The 24666-nt window shown below is 51.0% G+C and overlaps 1 protein-coding gene across 1 annotated transcript in view; it reads right to left on the bottom strand.

Moving 5' to 3' along the window:
• Positions 1-5363: 5363 nt before the first annotated feature.
• Positions 5364-24666, bottom strand: part of TMEM131L (transmembrane 131 like) — a 174461-nt gene continuing 155158 nt past the window's right edge. The window contains 9 exon segments of the mRNA XM_065903804.1: positions 5364-5771; positions 6402-6541; positions 7536-7624; positions 9493-9613; positions 14304-14383; positions 15302-15380; positions 17767-17952; positions 18861-19027; positions 21918-22042. Coding sequence (XP_065759876.1) covers positions 5496-5771; positions 6402-6541; positions 7536-7624; positions 9493-9613; positions 14304-14383; positions 15302-15380; positions 17767-17952; positions 18861-19027; positions 21918-22042 — 1263 coding nt within the window. The 3' untranslated portion in view covers positions 5364-5495.

The following is a 24666-nucleotide window of genomic DNA, read 5'->3' as shown; positions in this document are numbered from 1 at the left end:
CAATTTTAGGAATGCTCAGCAGCATCCACTGGCCTCAGCTCTGACACAGGGAAGCCTCTATTTCGTCTCGACTGGGACCACGTGAGTGTGGGCACGCGGCTGTGGGCAGAAGCGACAGCCAGAGCACAGTGAGTCCCTGCCAAGCCCGAGCCTGGCAAACACCTGAGCCCTGCTGCCCCTCCTGCGGGTGCAGGGAGGCCGCGTGCAGAGCGGGCCAAGTGCCCGGCACAGCGGCTGGAGGCCGCGTCCCGCCGGGACCCTTGTCCTGCAGCATCACCAGGCCCTGTTCGGGGATCCGTTCGTTTCTGCAGTGTGACCTAGGCTACCCCAAATGACACACAATCAGTTCTCGATCCTGACTCATTACTGTGATTCAATGACCTTTTTAATTAAAGAAGGCAGGCGCATGTGTGGTTGGTTTCTTTTCAGCAGCACTGTGGTTCCGGAATGCGTGATGGACTGGGGGACGAGGCCTCACCAGCACTGCTTGCTCCTTTGAGGCAGGACTTGCTTTTCAGATGAAAACAGACCAAGTGGCTGTGCCAGCGTCGCTGTCCACACAGTCCTGAGATCGAGGCACTTGGCCTGCTCCTTCCATTTTTGTTGTTGCTGTTCCTTCTATTTTTTAAAGGTTGTAAATAAGTTCCTCATCTACAGTGAATAAATAAACACTCAATTGAAATAAACATCCGTCCAGATGAAATGACGCTGGGTAAAGTTTTCGTTTTATTTCTAAAGAGCTTTCCTTTGATACACTACATGCATTATGCATAAACAAATAACAAATACATTGTTTTACTGACATCTTCTCTGTACTCCAGTGTGAGTATTAAATTATGCAAATATCTGGGTCACAGAGAAATAATTATTCTGAAATGTTAATTTGAGTTTACATAAACATATGTATTTTAAGTTGTATTTTAACTAATTATAATTAGACTGCATTACATTTTGTATGTTGGCTATAGAGTGTTTAAAGACATTCTTATGTGCCTTTAATCCTAGCCCAAGTAATTACTACATACCTCATTTTACAGGATTTTTATTGGGGAATGTTCAGTGAAAGTTTCTCTTTGTCTTTGCCTTTAAATTATTTTCTTTTATAGCATAATGTAAATTTTATTGACTTTAGCATTTGTTTTTAGCATACTTACTTTCAACATGGTCAAATAAAATACACATTCCCTTAAGATTTAATTAAAAGTTTTTAGAGAAAGGGGAATAATAGTAATACATGCTTATAATAGGAAATACCAAAAAAAGAAAATGAAAATCACTCACAATCCCGCCCAACAGATGGTGCCCCCTCCTCCCCACATCCAGACAGGCTCATTCTGCTCAGAAACTGCATCCTACCTTTCACTGCCTATCTCATTCTCTTCCAGTGATTTTAGAGGCTTCCTCGTATTCCAACATCTGTATGTACTGTAATTTAAACATATTCCTGTTGTAGAGCGTTTATTTGTAACTCAGCACTGTTCTAAACACTGGAACGAATATACTAATAGATCACAGGCAGGACAATGCCCTTGCCCCAGAGATGCCCACATCCTGAATCTGGAGGCTTTGAATATGTGACTGCAACAGTGAAAATGTGTGACTCTGAAGGTATGATTAAGTTAAGGACCTTGAGGTGGGGAGATTCTCTGGGTGGACCAAATCTAATCACACGGGTCTTTGAAGGAAGAGAACCTTTCCCAACTGTGGTCAGAGAAAAAGATGTAACAATGATATCAGAGCCAGAGAGAGGCCACATTGCTGGCTTTGAAGAAGGCAGATGGGGGCCATGAGCCAAGAAATGTAAGCCGCTTCTAAAGGCTTGGGAAGTCAAGAAAGGACCAGATTCTTCCCTGGAGCATTACCACCCTGCTCTAGGTGGTAATTCCTAAAGAAATTCCGCCTTGCCAACACCTTGATTTTAGCCCAGCAGAACTTGTGTTGGACTTCTGACGTACAAAGCTATAAGATGATACATTCCTGTTTTTTTAAGCCACTAAGTTTGTGGGAACTTTTTACAGCAACAACAGAAAACTCATACCTTTTTGTGCATAATTTTTTTTTTTTTTTTTTTTTACTATTTTCCCTAAGAGTCAATTCTTAGAAGAGTTTTCAAGGTACCTAATACACATTGCCAAACACGCTACCATTTCATCAGCAATGTATAAAGGCTGCCTCACCTGGCCGCTACTCACCCTGAGATTTAAGTTCCTATGTATCCTATTGTTTAGTGTTCATTTAAATTGATGATAGTAATTATATTGGACACTAGTGGTAGCTGAGGATTTACTACGTGCCAAGCACTATCTCAACACTCAACTCATTTAATCCTCAGGCCTCCTTGATAGCTCAGTTGGTAAAGAATCCGCCTGCAGTGCAGGAGACCTGGGTTCAATCCCTGAGTTGGGAAGATCTTTCCCTGGAGAAAGAATAGGCTACCCACTCCAGTATTCCTGGGCTTCCCTTGTGGCTCAGCTGGTAAAGAATCTGCCTACAATGCAGGAGACCTGGGTTCAATTCCTGGGTTGGGAAGATCCCCTAGAGAAGAGAAAGGCTACCTACTCCAGTATTCTGGCCTGGAGAATTCCACCTATAGTCCATGAAGTTGCAAAGAGTGGAACATGACTGAGCGACTTTCACTTAATCCTCACATCTCTATGAAGTATGTTACCGCTGTTATCCCCATGTTACAGAAAGAGGAAACCGAGGCACAGGAAAGTCAGTTCAGTTCAGTTCAGCTGCCCAGTCGTGTCCGACTCTTTGCAACCCCATGGACTGCAGCATGCCGGGCCTCCCTGTCCATCACCAACTCCTGGAGTTTACGGAAGCTTAACAATGAGAAAGTTAAATATATGATAAACCTGGAGTTAAGACCCCACAAAGTCTGGTCCCAAAGGGGATGTTTGCTGATTAGTCTCCCACTAAAATCAAAGCTCCTGGAAGGCAGGGTTGGCCTCCTCTACTGCTTCGCTTACTCTAGGGGTCCACAAGTTTCCCAGGTGGTAGTATTATTCAACAAAGAAACAGTTGTCATGAAGAGCTCTGTACATGGAGACGAGCATGTAAAGGCAAGGAAATCCATTTAGTACATAAAGAACTGTGGTAATTCTCCTGCCTTTGCTTGTGGTCAGCCACAGAATAATGGAATTATTCTCGAATCATTAAAACTCACCTCTTTAGCTACCAGATGACCGTGCTCACACCTGTCCCTCCACTCACTCCTTTCCACACACTCCCGTGATTCAGACGCTACGCCAGAGATGGTGAACAGGACGAGAGGGGAGGGCCGTGTCAGCTCCGAGGCTGCCACACAAACCCACGGCAGGAGCCGGACAAGCAGACGTGCTGCTGCTTCGAGGCCCAGGCCCCTGCTCTCCGGCGGCTCCTGTCACCAGAGCAAAGGCCAGCCAATCCTCTGTGCGGGACGGAATGAGCAGTTCAGGCTGTGCACTGCTGGGCAGACGCCTGAGGAGTCGCTCTGCTGCAGGACGACTTGATCCACACAGCAGTCCACAGGCCATGACGTGCCACCCACAGCTGGGGAACCTGCCCCTTCTCTCGAAACTGACCCACCCTGCTCAGGTCTGCACGGCCCACCCGACCCGGGAGATGCAGTGCCCTGCGTGTCAAGGCTCAGGTGCCTGCGGGGGACCCCCAGGCCTGCCTGCCCCCTACCTGCCCAGCAGTCCCTGCCCCCGGCACCCCGCACACGCACGCTCAGCTCCCCCGCAGGCCTTCTCCACGGCCACCTCGCCTCCCATGTCAGCTGGCTGCGGCCGGCCTGGCTGAGGGCAGCGGGCAGGTCACAGCCTGGCCAGCCCTCGGGCTCCTCGTCTGACCACCTTCCTGTCTCGGCGCCATCTCGGCCGCTGCCTCCCCAGCAATTTCTCCCGTCTTCTCTGAAGCTGCTTCCTCTTCCAAACAGGGGCCTTGGCTCAGAGCTCTGGTTCCTTCTCCCAAAGAGGCCCCTCTAGAACTGTCTGGAGGCCAAGGATGGACACCCTCACTATCTCTAGCCCCAAACTCCCACGACCTTCAGATTTCTTGAGGCCACAGTCCCCGTGCTATCTGCACATGGGGTACCAGGCCTCCCAAGGCCAGCATGTACCTCCGGGGCCCGGCCCCCAACCAGCCCACTCCGCTCCCCCACAAGCCCCTGACAACCTCTGTTCCACTTCCTGACTCTAACCCTGACCACACTAATCGAGGTGCAATCACATACTCCTGGCCCTCAGTAACTGGCTGTTGCCCTTGGCCTATTTTCTGAGCTCACCCGTGGGGCAGCAGGTGTCAGAACTCCCTTCCCTCCGAAGGCTGACTCGTACCCACTGTGCACACACCTTTTGCTCCTCTGTCTTCCATCGATGGACGCTGAGGTTGTTGCCACCTTCTGGCTGCTGTGAACAGTGTTGGCTTCAGCAAACACGGCACACAAGTGTTTGTTTCTATTCCTCTGGGTGTACACCTAGAACCTAAACGACTTTTCAGTATTATTCCGTGTTAAGGACGGGGTCAGTAACCTGAGAGCATTCCAGCAGCCAGGCATGCCAGGAGGTGCTCCCTGCAGGGCAGTCCCAGATCACAGTCCTCTTACCCTCCTCACCCAGGCGCCACGAGACCACAAGAAAGGAAAACCAAGCGAACCTGACATCCCACTCAAAAACCTCTCCCACTCAATTTCCAACAGACACAACAAAATGTAAAAATAAGCCATTTTTATTCAAAGTTGTAAAGCTTTCAAACTTTATACATGCAATCAGATAATCCCACCATCACATGAATCTCTAAAATCACTGACAAGCAAATACACACTGGCCTGGTGAACACGCACCAGCTCCACAACCTGCTCAGAACTTGCATGTGGACTCAGCCTACTCACTCGGAGGGAACCCTGACACGCTTACTAGCATGCCCCTGTTGCTGCCGGCCCCTGGGGACTGGCCTGACGGAGGTGAGGAAATATCCCTGCCACGTGTCAGCAGGACAGTGCCGGGCTCTGCTCCACCCAACGGCCGTGCCCACCAGGACCGGTCTGTCCAGGCAAGTGACTAGCAGTGAGGTTCCCCAAACTGGAGGCTTGTTTCAATCAAAGCAGCGCCTGAAACAAAATCCTCCCCACCTGAGCCATGGGCCAATTATAGCAGCATCCCTGGGAATGCTCCCCGAGCGAGGTGGCATTCTGCAAACTCCCGGGGAGCCAATGCTCATGGAGGTGGACCCGCCGCAGCCCCTTCTCTCCCATCTTACCTTCTTAGACGCTGTCCTGGCTCCAATGTAAACAGTCGGTGTGTCAATGTGTTTCTGGGGTCACGATGCTTTGTCTCCATCACCGATTTGTGAAGGGTTAAAAAAACAGAGCACCCAGATTTCGTAAAAAAATTTATTTTCATATAAAAGTGCCAAAATATCCACCAACGTCAATCTATTTCAACAACCAGTTTACGCTAGCAATCCAAACACAAGCCTCTTTATTCACATTGTTTAGACTCGAAACCTTTTCACATGTTCCCACAGTAGCTCGAGTCTCTCGACAGTGGGAAGTTTGCATTCCTGTTCGCTGTGCTAGTCCATATGTCCAGGTCCATGTAGGCACGGAACGGGTTAAACCCGGGGTAGTACTCCTTGCACATGACCGCCTGGTTCTCCAGGTGAGCCGAGTGTTCCGTGGTGGGGTTGATGGCGCAGCAATTCTCATACACATCGCTTTGCGGGGCCCAGATGGAACCAAAAAGTCCAGACATTGGAGACAAGCTTCGGGTGCTTGTGAGGTAGGGCTGAGGCATACACAAGGAGGGGGGGAAAAGAAAATATTTAAAGAAATAAAGAAGCCTTAGAAAGCAATGTCAAGGTTGACTGCATCTTCGTGGCTACCACAGTGGAATCAACCCAGGCTGCCTGGATGTTACCACACTGTTCTCAACCACCCTGGTTTCCCTAACTCCATTTTTCTCAAACAGAAGGTCAAGAAATTCCCATCCAACTAGATAAGCTCATTTCAGGTCTAATGCCCTCTATCTGTAAAAACATGGTGGAGAGGGTGTGACTGGGGGAAGCCCTCCAGACCCGCGGGTGACCCTGCCTGACCTTCCTGGAAGGTTCATCTCCTCTCCTCCCACAGGCGGAAGGTCAGCGGGGCCACAGGCCCCCAGCTGCCTCCTGGAGGGCTTCCTGACCCAGGTTCAGCGTCACCGACAACGCTCTCTCCTTGGTGCATTTTAGGGCATCGTGGCTGCCAACGTCAGCGGGCCCCTGTCCATCTGACTACCTGGGAGGCCCCTGCAGAGAGTGGCTAGTGACCCAGGGGAGCAAGCCAGGCTCTGGCGCCTCTGAACCCAGCCCGAAGGCCCGGGATGACAGGGGCACCGGGAAGAACCCACGTGATGCCAGGGCTGGGCGGCACTGACCGGAGAGCTGATGAGACTGGCGTGTCCCCAGGCGGTCGGCACGCTGGCAGGGCTGCCCCAGGCAGACGGGGAGCCGTGGTCAGCGAAGTCCGTCTGAACCTCAGCAGGACAGGCGAAGCCGCTGGGGTAGTTCACGCTTTCTGCAAAGAGCAGAGACATCAGCAGAGGTGAACATCTTTCAGGAGAGACTGGAATTCTCACCCTCAGGCCATAAGCTTTCAAGGACTTACTGTGTTGACAAATTAAAGACAAACATGAAATAATTACTCCGTGAGACACAGCACCTGGTAAGCCCTCGGTGAGGAAGTTCCTCCTCTGGGCTTGGTTTTCTGTATGTGATGATCTGGGGGGACGGTCATACACAGAGTACTCTGTGATACTTTATAGTATAAATACTACTGTAGCCTTAGAGTGTCATGGTTCTTACTAGTCCTTTTTTCTCTGACTGCCTGTCATGCCAGTGTCGGCCATCTGCACATACACCACATGCATTGATAAAAGCAGGAGGAAACCAAGCATTTCTCAGCTGGCAGTAAGAAGGCGTAAACACAGCCTCACCACAGCAAGAAAGCTACCACAGCACCCCCTTGTGGTTACCATAGAGCACTGCATGGGTCAAAGCCAGGAGACGTACAAGCATCTGTACATCAACACACTTGAGCACAAGCATCTGCAATCCATCAGCTTCCCCTCCAAGCTCTTTCCCTTCCTTCTGCAGCACTATCCAGGGACATAAGAGTCAGAACATGCTGAGGAACAAGCACGTAAATCATTCTACCTCTCCTGGGACTTGTTTGCCTAAACAGAATAGCTAAGAAGTAAAGACCCAGCCTCCCGATAGATAATGCACAATTCAGGTTCATGTAGGTCCAAAAGATCCTGTTCTACCCAATCTGAAGGACTAAAGAGAGTAGGGTTATTTGTACGTGTCCCCAGACCCCTGGGTCTAGCAGGCTTTTTGAGGGCATATAAAATTACACACGGCAAGTGTGCGGCACCCACATGAAGGCTCAGCGCACAACTGAAGATGACTCTGAAAGGCACTTTCTCTGCAGCTATGCCTTAAGTACACACCCTTTCGGCTTTGACTTTGAGAATAAAAGGATGTCACTGGGACTGTCCGAACAGCTTTACCTTCTGGAAAGGCATTGTAGTCGTTCAATTCCAGGGGGCAGTACACACTGGGAAACTGGCCTTCACACGTGGCGTTCCAATCAATGAAACTGCTACAGAAAACAAGGGGTCTAGTTTCAGAAACAGGATGTCGACAGAGCAAGAAAGAAAGAGGAAAAGGCTCTTACTGCCCAGCATCCTCATCACTGCTAGTTCTTCAGTTTTGGAAAATAAAAGAAGCACTTTATCGTCACAGAATCAAAGACTACCTCAAGGCTCACCACCACCAACACGGTGTGGCAGGATGGACGGCTCGGATCAGACACCCTTCCTTCCTTCTCTTACTGGAATACAGTTGCTTTACAATGTCATGTCAGCTTCTGCTGTGCGATGACAGGAACCTTCCACGTGTACACACACGCCCCCTCCCTCGGGGGCCTCCCCCCCACACCCCAACCCACCCTCTCGGTCACCACGGGGCACCGAGCTGAGCCTCCGAGGCTGCACAACAGGTTCTCTCTGCCTGCCTACTTCACACGTGGCGGGGTGTACATGTCAGCGCTACTCTCTCGGTTCGTCCACGCTCTCCTTCCCTCGTTGGGTCCACAAGTCTGTTCTCACATGTGTCTCTATTCCCACCCTGCAAATAGATCCATCTGTACCACTGTTCTAGATTCTACATGTATGCGTGAATATACATCTGTTCTTCTCTGACCTACTTCATTCTGCATGACAGACTCTAGGTCCATCCCCACTTCCTTTAAAGGGGACATAATTAATGCACAGCATAGGGAATACAGTCAGTAACACTGAAACACTGGTCAGAGACACTGACCTAAGTCCGTATGTGGCGATCATTTTGTAATGTATAAAAATATCAAATCACCACGCTGTACCCCTGCAACCAACACAATGTTTTACGTTGATTATAATTCCAAAGAAAATCAGAGGTGGGGTTTGATCTCTTGAGTACAGTGAGTATCTGGGTGAAAGGGAGCTCTTTTTAAATGAAACAAAACAAATAAATTATGCATGGATAGAGGAATGGATCAAAACCGGGCTTTCAGTTTGCCAGAGAAGTACTTTCACGCAGACTGCAAGAAGTTCCCACCCCTGGTGAGGTGTGCACCACGTAAGCAGGACTAGTATTTGAAAGAAAACTGCTCTCCTTTCTAACTAATAGCTATTATATTCTAAAAAAAAAAAAATAAAAGCAACCCAGCCAGGTTTGTGAAGTGAAACCAGAGGCAGGACCCACAGCTGTGGCTCTGTCAGCGGGGGAGGCGGGATGCCGCTGGTGGACGCTCACACACCCACACCAACGACCACCTCCACTCGGGGCCAGGCCCGCACTCATCTCGAGTGAACCGCAACCATACAGAATGCGATCCTTGGTGGCTGCTTTGATCCCAATCACACTCTGGATTTTCATTACAGAAATAAGAAAGCAACGACTTTGTAATAAGCTGGAACCCCTAAAAAACCTCAAGTGGATAAAAACATTTGATGAATGTTTTTTGATAAACACAGATATTAACATTTTCTCAAGTTTTCATCATCAAATGATAAATCCAATGGCAAGTCTAAGACGCAGCCACTGTGTAACTATTTTTCAACATGCAAGCTATTTGATCTTTAAAAGTTTTAAGTGTGTTCAAGATTAATGCTATGTAAAACGGAAATTCCTGTTCTGTTAGCGAGGAGGAATTATAAGGGACTGTTTTTTGTTTTTTCAGTTGTGCCTCTAATACATGAACAGCTCATCTTTTCCATTTAAAAAGGAAAGCGCGGATGTGGTCACTGGCTGGATTGCTCTCTTCCTTCCAGGCTTCCCTCCATTTCTGGAGGCTCTGAAAGGCAGATGGCAACACCCCGGAGAGGGGCTGCGGAGGAAGCCGGGGCCGGGTTGCTGCGAGGACCGGCGCCCAGCCCCGCGCGCTGGTCCCCGGCCACCGCCGTCCCGGGCGGGAGCACGTACCTGCTGGGCAGGGGGGCGGGCGGGGGCAGCACGGCCGGCCCGCCGCTCTCCAGGGCGCAGCCGAAGCCGCCGGTCACACACACGGGCTGCGCGGGCCACAGGTCCCCCGGGGCACAGAGACCTGTGGGAGAGAGCGGGCCTCTCAGCCCCCTTTCCAGCAGGGGCAGCGCACCTCCTCGCCCCCCATAAAGCGCCCCCACGTCACCCACGGGCCTGCCACGCCGGCGCCGTGGATAACGAGGTCACGGGAGTGACTCCGTCAGCACCGAGGGCCTGCTTCCTGCAAAGCCCCGTCGGGGTCCCAGGATCTGGGCGTGAACAGGCTGATGTTCCGGGGAGCAGAGACAAACAGGCAGAAGGAAGAAGCTGGGGCAACAGCGCCCTGACGAGACACACGCTGCTGCGGCAGAGGAGGGGTAGCCCACCTCGGCCCGGAGAGGGACCTGTCCCGGCTCGGCTCCCCCGTGCTGTGGAAGGCCTGCCTGCGAGGTCAGCTGACACCCGGCACGCGGGTCTGAACCGTCTCCTAAACCTGCCCGGGGATCCGGGCCTCTGCCCCTCCCAGCCAGCACCTGCCAGGACCTCCGTGGGCCGCCACCTTCACCACCACAGCTGCTGCTCGGCCATCTGTGGGGTGCACGGAGAGATGGAAGGACAGACACATGCCACTGGTTGGTGGCACAGATCAGAGAGGAGCTGGCACAGGCCGCGCCTCCACAAGGCAAGACTAGACTCAGCTCTTGGAAATGCACCAGGGGCCAAAAGATTCACCAGCCAGCTGGCCACACGGGGCCACAGCCTGCCTGTGCTCCTGGCGGAGGCAGGTTCACCGCGGGAACCCAACCTGTGCACACACTCACTTTCCAGGCAGCCCGTGTGCCCTCGGGGAGCTGGTGGTAACCACCCGCCTGCAGACCGGAGACGTGCAGCTCAAGGCGGTCACAGCGACCCCCCAACACTTAAAGAAACCCCAGTGGAGAGCAGGTGGCTGTCCCAGCAGGGGGCCCCTCAAGGATGAGGCCTGCCGGCCGAGGGCCGCCCTGGTGCTTTAGGGCCGGCTCAGCAGCTGGGCCCAGACCCTGTGCTCAGTTCTGAAGGGCAACGCATCCTGCCCCAAGCCCTGGTGAGAGCCGCTGGAACCAGATGAGGAGACCTGGTTCCCGTTCTGTCAGTCAAATTCACCAAGAATTGCTTCTAGAGTCACGTACTCATGAGCAAACGGACCAGCGGCCAGGACTACGCAGAAACAAGGGGCGTGTGTGCTGCTGTGAGACTGTCTCGGGGTCTCAGGCTTCTCTACGCTCCCGAGAGGGTGCTCTGGCCGCCCACATTCTGACCTGTCTTTCCAAGGACAGCCACTCAACAGGCTTGGGGGATGTGGGGAGGGTCTCAGTCTAGAGCAAGGGGCAAGTCTGCTTTGTCCAACGTGATAAAGACGTCATCTCCTACCTATTCTTAAAAACCGAAACACATAGGTTTCTTAAGCTTGGGGCTCCCTTCCTGTAGCGCAACCACAGATCACTGAGCTGCTGGTGGGCCCTGGGCGCCCCCCGCATCACTCCCCAAAGCCTGGACACCTGCAGAAGTGTGCTTAGGAGGCTGCTGTTCGCTGTGCTGAGCATCCTGTGCCTCTGACCCAAGTCTCCTGCCCTCTGGGAGCGTCCACAGAATCACGGCAGGCAGACCTGAGCTCAGGTGAGCCCTGCAGACCCCTCACCAGTCTCCACAGTGACGCGATCCGAGGCAGGCCCAACACCACCCTCTGGCTGCAGTACTAAAAACAGACGGTGAGGTGGCAACTCATGTTGACCACTCACTGTTGTGACAGTTTGGCAAAATGTACGTATACTGAAACCTGGAGGTGGGCATGGCCACCCCCTCCACTATGCTTGCCTGGAGAACCCCATGGACATGACTGAAGTGACTTAGATGCATGCACACACATGCAGTGAATCGTTATATTACTCACATGCCAGAAACTAATAAAATGCATGTATCAATTGCACCTCAAAAGAAAACAAAAGACGAGACAGTGAGGGGAGGTGAGGGCAGAAGCAAAGACTTGTCAGGAGACTGTGGTGATGCCCACGTGAGAAATAACGGTGGCTGGGGAGACGCGCTCAGACTCTGCATCTATGGGAAAGGCAGATGCTGAGAGGTAAGGACGAGCCCCAGACTTCCGCCTGAGCACCATGAAAGCGCGTGGGCGGCTGTGAGGAGCCGGCTGAGGAGGGACGCCCACGGCTCCAAGGACAGACGGCCAACGGCACAGACGTGGGGGCCGGCGGGGCTGGAGGTGGACAGCCCGCCAGGGGAGCGTGACCCAGACGAACAGGAGAGCGGGGGAGCGGAGGGGAACTGCACCAGGACCCCAGGTCACAGCCCGAGCAGAAGGAGCAGGGTGGGCGTGGAGGAACCGAGGACAGAGTGGGGCCCAGACACACAGGCATCACCGCACAGCCAGCCCACGGCCTCAAGGCGGACGGGAGGCTCGTCAGCAGGCAGATGCCGCTCTGAGCGGCTCCCAGGAGCCTGCCAGGCCAGGGGGGGCCACGGGAGAGAGGCTGCTGCACTCAGGCCAGGCCGGGGGGGGCCTCCCAGCACTTCTGCTGTGCAGTGGGGCGGCCCGCTTGGACAGAGCCCGGCAGTGGCACTGAGACGGATGGGCCGCAGCAGAGGGTGGAGGACGGGCGGGTGGAGCGTCTGAAGGCCCCCACCAGCCCCTCTGCCCCGGGCGCGAGCAGGAGGCATCGGCAGAGGCGCCGAGTGTGGGTGTGGGGAGGTGGGGTCCGCTGCAGGCCGGTCAGTCATGTGTGCTGTTCTCCACTCTCTCAGCCACAGGCAAAGGAGCTGGAAAACTTGGGCAAAAGCACGCGTGTGGTTTGGAGGCACATGCAGCACAGGGGAGAAGGCCCAGCGGGGCAGAGGGCAGGGGCTGGGCACGGGGGGTGAGGGGTGGGGTGGGAGAAGGGGCTGGGGACAGGCCTGCGGACAAGGACTGTGGATACGGGCAGTTTCTGCAGGGACTTTAGGGCCGAAACAGGGATTTTACAAAATACAAAACAGGGATTTTACTTTACAAAAAGTAAAGTAAGCAAAGTTAATCCAACAGTCAAAAAGCTAAGATCATGGCATCTGATCCCATCACTTCATGGCAACTAGATGGGGAAACAGTGGAAACAGTGACAGACTTTATTTTGGGGGACTCCAAAATCACTGCAGATGGTGACTGCAGCCATGAAATTAAAAGACGCTTGCTCCTTGGAAGGAAAGTTATGACCAACCTAGACAGCATATTAAAAAGCAGAGACATCAATTTGCTGACAAAGGTCCATCTAGTCAAAGCTATGGTTTTTCCAGTAGTCATGTATGGTTGTGAGAGTTGGACGACAAAGAAGGCTGAGTTGAAGAACTGATGCTTTCAAACTGGTGCTGGAGAAGACTCTTGAGAGTAGAAAGAGACTCTTGAGAGAAAGTAGATCAAGCCAGTCCATCCTAAAGGAAATCAACCCTGAATATTCACTGGAAGGACTGATGCTGAAGCTGAAGCTCCAATACTTTGGCCACTTGATGCAAAGAACTGATTCACTGGAAAAGACCTGATGCTGGGAAAGATTTTTTGAGGGCAGAAGGAGAAGGGGACGACAGAAGAAGAGATGGTTGGATGGCATCACCGACTCAATGGACATGAGTCTGAGCAAGTTCCAAGAGATGGTGATGGACAGGGAAGCCTGGCGTGCTGCAGTCCGTTGGGTCACAAAGAGACACGACTGAGCAACTGAACAACAACAAAGGTAAATTGCAGATTATTAACAAAGACGAGGTGAAAACGCACTTGAAACACACACACACAACAAGCAGATGACAAAAGATTCTCCAGCTGAGGACAGAAATACACAAGAACGTGGGGGCGTACCTGCTTTGACGCAGGTTTTCTTTTTCCTCATCATGAGCTAAGTCCTCTCTCCCCTCTATCACCTCAAAGAAAAAAGGGGTACCTCCTAAACCTTTCCAAATCTTGTCTCAGTGAATTACTGAATTTAACAGTATTTTTCTCATTGAAAACACTTATCTTTATTGGACTCACAAATAACTTATTTCTGGTGATAATCGGACAGCAACTCCAAAACATAACCATAAAGCCACACGGACTCTTGTGTTCAAAGTTAACACGCTCCACTGCGCCAACCAGCCTTTAACTTGCACCAGGAACGCAAGCAAAAGCAAGAGGTAGACGGTGCCCCTGAGGGTGCCCAGGCGCAGCCGGGGCCTGGCAAGGCAGGACAGAGGCCCAAGGAGAAAACAGGAAACGTGAGACGGGCACGAGAAGGGAAGGAAGGAGAAGGGAGGAGGAAGAGAGGGGAGGTCTCCGGGACAGGCCCTGGGCGGAGCGGCTTCCTTACCACCAGCCCCAGTTCCACGCCCCGGTCACTGTCCCCACCTGTCCCCCGCCCCCCGTCCCTGCTCAGAGGGGCCACAGAGCTCGTGGTGTGCTCGATGTGGCCAATGGAGGCACTGGACCCTGGGTCTGCTCCCTGCTTTTCTGCCATCTCAGATGAGAAGGGGAACTAAAGGCAGCGGCAGACCCCATCCAGGGGCCCCCACCCCTGCTCTGGGGCCACAGGCTGCCTGCACCTTGCCCCCCCAGGAAGGAGGCCCCGGGGATGCCAGGACGGAGGGCAGAGATGCTCAGGAGCCCCAGGCGGGGGCCTCGTCCCCCCTCACCCCCAGACCAGCTCCGTCCGCCCTCAAGCTCCCCGGCCAGCAGGGCGGCGTGGACCCTGAGCAGGAGCAGGAGCCACGGGCCTCACCTTGATCTTCAGTGGCGGCGGGCACAGCGGGGAGGCTGGGGCAGGGCGCGTCCGCAGGCGCGGGGAGGCTGCTCACGTCCCTGGGGGAGAGCACGCAGAGGAGGAGCCACTGAGTCTCTGCAAAGAAGTCTGACTGCGGATTGACATAGTTCTTCCCCCACCAAAACAGATAGATGCTATAGACATGAAGGCATACACCCAAAGAAGGGCTGAAGAATATTAGCTTCCTAAGACCCAGCAAAGTCTTGCTTTAATAAGCAGCAATTGCACAACTTTACTAAAGAAGCTCAGATGGTCTGCAGTTTCCAGTCGGCCTCCCTGCGGCTGGCAGCAACCTCCCACCCCGTGTTTATTCTCTGCCCTGAAAAGAAAGAGCTCGCGTAGAGCTTTCCTCATCCAATTTCATTCTTGTGACATCCCCTGTCCTCCTGTGGCACCTAAAACCTAACTGCCCCCTCTGAAACTCAATCCACCTACACACCCAACCCGCCCCCCCGAGTAAACGGGCTTGTCTGTCTTGTCTGACGCTTTGGAGATCATCACACAGCGACGCCGTAAACGTGACTGCCTACTAGGTCCTTGCACATTTCTAAGAACCATCAACGCTGTTTTATTTCAAGTCCCAGCAGAGTACCTGGCTCCCATTCTTATTATAACTACTGTTTTTCCTACTTTCAGGACAGAGAATTTTTCTAGCATCCATATCACTGAAAGGACCAGGGATAGCAGAGATGCTCCTGCACGAACATGTTATCTTGGAAGGAATGTATGCTTTAAATTATTAATAAAATCAGTTTTACTCTCTCATATCATTAAAAGGTTTTCCTATTTTTACCCACAGAACTGAAAACAAAGAAAAAACACCCAAAATGAAAAAAAAACAAAAAAGTGGTACTTGAAACATATAATCGAAGCTGGAAAACCAAACACATGGGATTGCAGATGCTACAAGAAAGATTCAAGGAGATGGGAGCTTCAGAGGAAAACCAAACACTTACGTGGGATTGCAGACGTTACGAGAAAGATTCAAGGAGATGGGAGCTTCAGAGGAAAAGTCATTTTGTGAAACACTGTCTCCTGCATAAAAACAAAAAGATGATCAGAACTTTTTATAAGCATAATTTAACTGTATCTATTCTGCATTTAAGATGCAGATTGCTAACATAATTAACCTCTATGAGTGATTTTTCACTTTTAACTGTATTCACACATTCAGTAATTTTTTGATTAAAAAACCTTTTATGTATAAATATAGGTAAAATTGGGATCACACTTTAAAAACACTTTCGCTTTCGGTCTTTTACATGACTATTATACTGGGGACACTTTCCCGACATTTATTATGCAACTTGCAAACACACCTAGGCTGCATCTAACGCCCTGCGTCACAGTAAGGCATCAGTCACCTTTCCCTCTTTCTTACTGTGGGCTGCATCCCACAGGCGAGAGCCGCCCTTCTGTTCTTGCTGGTGTTAGGCACCAATTTAAAAACACTCCCACTGGCATCGACAGCCAGACTGCCCTCAATGGCCAAGCACACCAGGCCCACCACCAAACAAAATGCTGCAATCTGCCCTGCGCCCAAGCCTGCATGTGCTCCCCACGGGGTGGTGTCGTGCCCGCTCAGGAGGGGGCAGGAGAACAGCTGATCACGATGTGTAAGGCACGGGACAGTCAGAGAGATGCCTGCTCTATGCAGGTGGCACTGAAATTCTATGTGGGGGTCACTAGGCAAGCAGTGTCTAAAAAGATGCCTGCAGGAGTAGCCAAAAATGAGAAAAAGGCTGAGAAAAAAGACAGAAATCACAAGGGGGTGGCTGTCTCCGTTTTTATGGGATCAGGGTCCAGGTCCCCCAGACAAGAGCTTCTGTTTGGGTATCACTGTTGGCAGGAGAGAGCGCAGAGGTCACTGCGAGGAGCAGGAAGCTGGAAAAGGGGCTGGGCTCTGGGGAAGCCGTGGGATTCTGGGCGTCCAGCAAGCCACGTGACTGCTCTGAGCCAGCCCCCACTCATGACCACACACACACAGTGAGTGCCCCAAGGGTGAACCCGTCTCCCCGCCTGTCCTGGTAACAGAGCCCAACCTGTACCACGCTGACTGTAACAGTGAAAAGAAGTGAACTGCATCTTACAGACACAGAGCTAGAGCAAACCACGCCGAGGGAGAAGGCACAAGCGTGGCACGCTTACTGAAGCACAGACTCCTTCATGTATGTTAAAGACTATTCTCTCCTTTGTCGAGGATGTGTGAAAGTAAAACAACTCACAGTGGACTGCGAGCCTCTCAAGGAGGGCAAGCGGAACAGACTGTGACTTCTTAAAAAAAAATGAGGTTAAATATGACAAAATAGAGTGTTACTCATTCTAGGTGATAAAAATATAGGTGCTTCATTGACATGTCCTGTATCTGTAAGTTTTTCCAAAAATAAAGGAGGACACGGTTCACAGCAACATTAGTATAGTACCCAAACGATGGACAAATCCAGGTGTCCATCAACAGACGAACAGCCAGATAAACTGTGGTATGAAGAGAAAATGACTAATAAACTCAGCCTTAAAACGAAGGAAACCCTGGTCCCTCACAACGGAGATGAACCTGAAGACGTCACACTAAATGAAATAAGCCAGTTACAGAAGGCCAGGTATGGTATGACTTGACTTACCAGGTACTAGATATTCAAATTCAGACAGAAAGCAGAGGAGAGGTCCACAGGATTGCAGGGGTGGGGAAGGGAGGGCTGTGGACTCATAGGCACCGAGCCTCTGTGTGGGAGGGGGGAAAGGTCTGAAAACGGATGGTGGTGGTGGCTGCACAATAATGTCAATGTATTTAATGCCCGTGAACCGTACACTTACAAATGGTTAAAATGGTAAATTTAGGGTTACATGTATCTTACTACAATAAAAACATGTACAGATGAAAAAATAAACATGCACGTTCTTTGAACTGTTTTCAAGATACAGACTTAATAGTAATGATAATGGAGGGAGGAAGGAAGAAAGAAAAAGGAAGTGAATAAAATCCAAAGCACAGGGGCTTCCCTGGCGGCTCAGGGGTAAAGAATCCACCTGCCAGTGCAGGAGACACAGGTTCAATCCCCCATCTGGGAAGATCCCACCTGCCACAAGGCAATTAAGCCCGCGGGCCACAGCTACTGAGCCTGTGGTCTGGAGCCCAGCAGCCGCAACTACTGAAGCCCCTGCGCCCTAGAGCCTGAGCTCTGCAACAAGAGAAGACACCGGGATGAGAAGCTTGTGCACTGCAATTAGGGAGTACTCCCCACCTGCTGCAACTAAAGAAAAGCTTGTGCAGCAAGGAAGACCCAGCACACCCAAAGTAAGTGAAATAAATAATAAGCATAAGAACGAAAGCAAAGCAAAACAAACACTGGACGCACAGCCTCCTGCGCCTGGGCGGGCCCTGCTCGGGGCAGGTGGGGCCCTGGCCCGGCCGCGGACTTACCCGGCAGCAGGCAGCGCGGAGGGCCCGCGGCCGGCTTCCTGTCCCCGTCAGAGCTGCTGGCGCTGCTCCAGCTGCCCCAACTGCCCCGGCTGGCGCGCACGCTGCCCGAGGAGCTGCCGCAGTCTGAGCCGGAGTCTGAGCAGGACTTCTCTGCGCCCTTCTTCCCTGGTTTCGGAAAGTAACCCTCTGCGGGAAGCGAGAGAGGAACTGGGCCACTTCCAGGAAGAGGAGAGTGGCCGAGTGGGGAGGACGGCAGGGCTCGGCTTCCGCGAGAAGGAAGACACCCCCTGAGACTGACGTCCAGCCAGAGGCAGCCGCGTGATGACCACGCGTCCCCTCACTCCGCGGCGGCCAGGAGATGCATGCCGTGGGGGTGAGACCGCCAGCACCTGGGGTGACGTCAGCCTAACAATGGTTCTGGGAACAGCAAGGATTTCTCTCCAGAAAATCAAGACTACTCTCTTGGACTGGAGACACGGAGGTCACTGCTTCTATTAAAATGTCCACAAATAAATAAAACTGAATCACTTTGCTGTACATCTGAAACTTGACACAACACTGCAAATTGACTATACTCTAATAAAAACATTTTAAAAAACGTTCATCCCGCATTTCAGAATACGGTTTACGTGTGGGAGGGAAGAACCTCCAGGCAGACCCAGGTGAGCAGGGCAGGAACGGAAACCCATCAGCTCGGGGTCCTGGGTGCACCCCGGTGGGCACATGGCTGGGAATGTGCGTGTTGGTAGAAGGATCGTGACTCCCCGCTCTACACCCCACCCTGGTGCTGCCAAACCCATGGCCGTTCCTCCCCAGCTCCCCTCTCTATCCAAGGAAGTCCTGTCTCGAACAAGCACCCGCTCTCCCTCCGGCCATCTACAGGACACACTCGAAAATCCAGATTTCAAGGGCGTAGGAGGTCAGAGGGGCAACGCGAGGGCTCAGGAGAGCCTCAGCGTCCTGTCCCATCCAACAGCTCTCCATTCAGGCGTGAGGACACTCTGCCTGGGAAAGTGGTAACCTCTCACCCCGGTACTTCCCCGAGGAAACAAGCCCAGCAGAAGTGTGGTTCATAGCTCAATGCGGTTCCATACCTGCCTCTCCCTGCGTGGCAGGTAAGCTGCTTCCAGAGCTGGCACTTGCTTTGCACGCTTCGCCAGGGTTTTCCTGGATACGCCAGTTCCTTACGTTGATGTCACTGCTCAGCTCAGACCTTTCAAACTCACTGCACACCAGCTTTAACTCACTCTGGTCGGAAGGCCTGGAAGAGCCACAGAAAATCCCGTCTGCACGGTATTCTGCATACACACATACCTGCTCTCCTGAGCAGCGTGAGAGTGTGAATCTGTGACAACGCAAGCCCTCTTCTCTCTGGGGGTGGTGATGAGTAAGGGACAGAGATCAGGAAAAATAAGCTTTTGCCATTTTAGAACCAGAATTAAGCTGGAGTTCATTTACTCGCTTTGTATTTTACAGTGAGAGGAGTAATACTGCACAGGTTCAATGAGTCACCCAAGGTCAACTGGTAAGTGGCAGGTGCAGGACTAAAACCCACAACTCTTGGCGTGTCTTCCTTGGATTCAGTGTAAACTGACTCTGGGTGGATGACCCTGCTTCTTGGCGTGAGGGAAGGTCTGAGTGTTAGCTGATATCTTTTCTCATTCATTCATTTAGCAAACACTTATGCAGTGACCACCACGAGTCACGTATTGTTAGGAAAGGTGCAGTATCTACAAAGAAGAATGTTTCTTCCCCAAGGACTTCATCTTACATCTTACATCTCTCTTACATCTCTCTAACTAGACCATGAACTTGAGGGAAGACCTGAAATACAGGTCTTATAAATGGAGACACAGAATTGTGCCAGAGAGCACTACAGAAACGCCTCGGCGATTATTTCACACACTCTAACTTTTGCACCTCACGTCAGGGACGACTGCGGGATCTGAGCGTGAGATGGAGTCAGTGACCTCCCTGGTTTCTGAGCACTCAGGGCAAAGAGTACAGAGACAGAAGCAGGAGCCAAGGGAGCAGGAAGGCCAAGAACCATCAGCTACGTAAGCATCATATTCTCAGAAAACTCTTATTACCTATAAGATAGTTCACAGTTATTCTGTAATAACTTAAATTTGTTTCTTTCACATGTCAGAAATCTGCTTTTAAAAATATATCTTAACACTCAATTGATGAAACTCCACCCTAACCTTTTATCTTTCTGTGTCCATACCAAGCAAATATACCACTATAAAGGAACCACATAAGTTCATCAACTTTTTATGAGAATATAAGGGGTGACTTTCCTTTCTACAGGAGACCACATTGCAGCTCTCAAATAATGTAGCATAAGAATAATTACCCATGAAAACAGTATTTAATAATTTAATAGATCAATAATTATCCATTAATCATCTAACAGTGGGTCTCTGTCTTTTTGTTCCTATTTGCAAGCTGCTGCTTGCAGGGCACAGAACCAGAGTTTAAAGGCCCCCTGGGGGTGGGGAGGGGACCACCCTAGTGGTCCAGGGGCTAAGACTCCAGCTCCCCAGGCAGGGGGTCCAGGTTCGGTCCCTAGTCAGGGAACTAGACCCCACATACCTCAACTAAAGATCTCGTGTGCTGTAACTTAGACCCAGCGCAACCAAATAAATAAGTAGCTTTAAAAAAACAAACAAAAAAAAGGCCCCCAGGGTCATTTGGCCGGCCTCCCGGTAAAGCAGGACACAGGGGCGGTGGGGCGGGGGGCATGTCACAGGGCTGCGTCCCAAGGGTGCAAACAAAGGGGGACAGATGCCCCCACCTGGGGCCCCTGGCCACCACAGGGGCTGTTCTGGCAGATTTCCCTCCCAACCACGAGAGCAGCCAACATGCAGTCTTCTCCGCACGAATGTGGAACTGCTGAGAACAACAGGACAGACATATTTAACACCTCGCTGAGCTCCCAAGAGCCAGTGCTCAACAGAAGACAAGCCGGAGGGCGGAGGGCCAGCGCGGGAGAGCAGGCCGAGGCCACCCACACAGGGGTCGGGGGCCCGTCAGCGCGGGGCCAGCGCGGGAGAGCAGGCCGAGGCCACCCACACAGGGGTCGGGGGCCCGTCAGCGCGGGGCCAGTGCGGGAGAGCAGGCCGAGGCCACCCACACAGGGGTCGGGGGCCCGTCAGCGCGGGGCCAGCGCGGGAGAGCAGGCCGAGGCCACCCACACAGGGGTCGGGGGCCCGTCAGCGCGGGGCCAGTGCGGGAGAGCAGGCCGAGGCCACCCACACAGGGGTCGGGGGCCCGTCAGCGCGGGGCCACTCAGCAGGCGCTCTGGGGTCCACAAGATGGCTCTGCGTTGGGAGAGCAGGCCGAGGCCACCCAGACAGAGGTCAGGGAGCCCATCAGCGCAGGGCCACTCAGCAGGTGCCCCAGGGACGGGCGGAGGGCGGGAGGTGCTCCACGCCTGGAGTCAGGATGGACACACTACTGACCTAGTGGGAAAAACCCTCGAGCTGAGGAGCTAACACAGAACTAGGTTTAGAGAGCCACTTGTGGAAACTCAAATGGAATTCCCACAAATCCTGGTGGACCCTTCATCTGGCAGATAAGCAAGGTTTACCAACAAGAACGTCTGACTGCCTGGGGTCACGCCTGGCTCTTGGCACAGGCCAACCTCGTAGTATCGGCACCTCCCTTCCTGCAGTGGAGGAACCTTCCTTCTACAAGACGGAGCAGAAGATCCGAAGCATGGGGTGTTCTCTCTCATTAACAGGACCCCAGGCAGCCCAGACAGCTCAGGGTCAGGCTGGGAAGGTAAGCCCTGGGCTTTCTCCACCACCTGCTCCCTGTCACTTCATAGGCAGAACAAAGGCCCTGGTGAGGTGGAATGGCTATGCTTTTCCCCTAAAACCTTCCATGGCTTTTTGCATTTTACCAACTAAAATTTTTAAAATTTGTTCATTTTAAGGGGCTTTCCAACAACAATAAAAATAAACAGAGGTATGTTAATTTTAAGAATATTAATTTCACAACATATTTTCCTCTCAAAATGCAAATATCTACTCTCTCACATTATTGAATCCAACTCAACAAAAATAAGATTGGAAGGTAACAGCTAAATGTAAAATTACAAAGTAAACAATGGATGAAAACTTAAAGGGATTGTAAAAATTACACACCTCAAGACCTGGGCAGCACCCCTCTTTTTATTTTTTCTGCACATTCGATTTTTATTCCAATTTAAATTCTGTACATTTCCTTCTTTCTTCTCCTGAAGTGCCTTCTTCCTATAAGGATCTTCTTGCTAAAGAGGAAAAAAAGAAAATGTTAGTAAAGTCTTCACCTTTCTAACACACAGAAGAACCTCTGTGTGATTTTAGCATTTGAAGACTAACCCCATCTGAATTCAGAACATTCCAGAACTAGTGAAAACTGAGGACATATATTTCTCAATCTCTAGTCTGTTTTCATTTCCTTTCTTTTTCTACCTCCTTCAACCTCTGCAAAAAGAAAAGAAAAAAAAAAAAAAAAAACACAAACTGTGCCTATAAAATTTCTCAGGGGGTATAAAGGAAAAACATCTGTTAGCAATTTATGGTCAGCTTGCTGTTAACCTCAGCAGCAATAAATCCTGACCTTCACCTGTTTATTTGGTATGTGCAATTCACATGAATTACTACTGAAGAAAAGTCATGTAAAAACTCAACTTAGAGGAGTAATTTGTGTATTTATGTTTTTATTTGTTTATAAATGAACTTCAGGAGAACAGCCAAAACTCCAGAGAATACTCCAAACTAGTTTAAGCTTTTCAAGTAAGTAAAACCAAGAATATGCTTGATGTTTTTAAATGTGGTTCTGAAAAACTTAATTTAGCATGAGACATACACATATATCAATTTTTAAAATTTGGGTTTTTTCCTCTTTCAAATGTTGAAGGGCATGCGTGCTCAGTCGTGTCCAACTCTTTGTGACCCCAAGGACTGTAGCCCACCAGGCTCCTCTGTCCATGGGATTTTCCAGACAAAAATACTGGAGTGAGCTGTCATTTCCTCCTCCAGAGGATCTTCTCGACCCAGGGATCAAACCCGTGTTTCCTGAGGCTCCTGCATTGGCACGCAGATTCTTTACCACTGAGCCACCTGAGAAGTCCTTTAAATGTGAGGCATGGTCACATTTTCTGCACATTTTTCTAACAGGCCCAAGGGGAGGAGGGGTCCCCTTGCCCTTTAAATTTTTTAAGTAGCTCATCTCTTTAATGTCCTCTAAAACTTTTTCTTCTTCCTTCTACCATGCTGTCCCTTTAAAGCAGAAGAAAAATAAAAGGTTTTCGATGCCTGCATGTTACATGTCTGGGGCAGTGAAAGCCTCATGTATCTATCAAAGAAATATGATAGATATCACTACCATAAATGAACACTAGAAATAAAATGATATTTTTAAACTGCATATGTGGTGGGATTATGGTATTTTTGCTATCTTTAACCTCTATTTTCCCCTTCAAATAAGTATTTTTCCTGATTCTGAGAGTACTTTTAAAACATGGCAAGTCAAACACACAAAGTCCTATCCTATTGGACTTAATGCTAAAAAGTTCTAAACTAGACACACTAAAGATGTGTGGTCACAGAAGATGCGATTTTAAACATCAAATACAAACCACATTTATTTGAGTATTGCTCTCTTTCCAGCTTTTGGTGGGGTAAGGGAAAAGCCGGCTTCTCCCCACCTCACTCTCCCCCTACCCCAGCACAAGTTGGAAATACACAACACAGCGGGGATCTGAGCCTTTCTGTCCCAGGGTCACCCACACGTGAAGGGCCAGCTTCTAATGGAGCCAGAAGGGTGAGCGGGGCTGGAGCCGCTCTGCCCCCATGGCCGTCTTCTCCACGAAACCTGGGGAGCTGCGGCGTGGCTCACAAGAGGGGAGCGCTGGAGGGCCAGCCCAGAGCGAGGGCTGCCTGTGAGCTTCAGGAGAGTGAGCTTCAGGAGAGTAAGCTTCAGGGCAGTGAGCTTCAGGGCAGTGAGCTTCAGGGGGGTGAGCTTCAGGAGAGCGGGGACATGCTGGCCACGGTGTGGATGGAGCGGCACAGAAGCAGGGTGCAGCAAACACAGGAGCGGCCGGGGAGAGGGTGCATGTGTGTCTGTCTGTGTGTCAGAGAAGCATCAGGTGGTGCAGAGGCAGTGGCCAGAGGCAGCTAGGGGAGGACACGTCAGCAGTTGAGGCTGCAGATGGAGCTGAGGGGAACCAAAGCTACAGACTTGTCAGGAAACGGGAGGAAGACAGGACAGTGGGTCTTTGGTTTCTGGTGGTGAGGAGGCAGGGCTAACCAGGGTCTGAAGGGTCCATGCAGATCTGAAATTAAGAGTCTCTGAGGCTGAACCGCCTGACCTGATCCCCACTCTGTGTGACAGGCTCAGGTATCTTGGGCAAGTAGCTTTACCTCCCTCTGCCTCAGTTTCCCAAGTCTTCCAAAAGGCTGTCGTGAGGCTTCAAGTACGCCACACGAAGCAGGCAGTGTCCATAGACTGAGCTATCATCGTCACTGTTGAATTACCTGATCTTCCTGAATAAGGGACAACCAACTGATCACAGGGTGGGGAAATAAGGTTTCCTAAGCTTTAATAATGAAGGCAAGGGAAGAAATAAAAAAGAAATCACAGACTGCACAAAGACATTCTTAAAGCTACTGTACGTAAGTCAAATAAAAGGAGGGAAGGGCAAACTAAGGGAAAAAATCGTTCTACTATTTGACAAAGAGTTAACACCTTCACCTATGTTTTCAAAGAAAACAACGGGGGAAAAAACACATTCAACAGAGAAGTGGACAAAAGGACATGAAACGCAAGTTCACAGAAGCAACAGAAGGCCAAAAGCAGGAAGACTTCCTCCAAAATATTTAATAAAGGATGTTGTTAGAAAAGACAAAT

Source organism: Muntiacus reevesi, chromosome 13, assembly GCF_963930625.1.
Source record: "Muntiacus reevesi chromosome 13, mMunRee1.1, whole genome shotgun sequence".
In the NCBI taxonomy this organism is placed as follows: domain Eukaryota; kingdom Metazoa; phylum Chordata; class Mammalia; order Artiodactyla; family Cervidae; genus Muntiacus; species Muntiacus reevesi.
The sequence above is the reverse complement of the archived record's forward strand: the minus strand, read 5'-3'. Positions and strand labels throughout refer to the sequence as shown.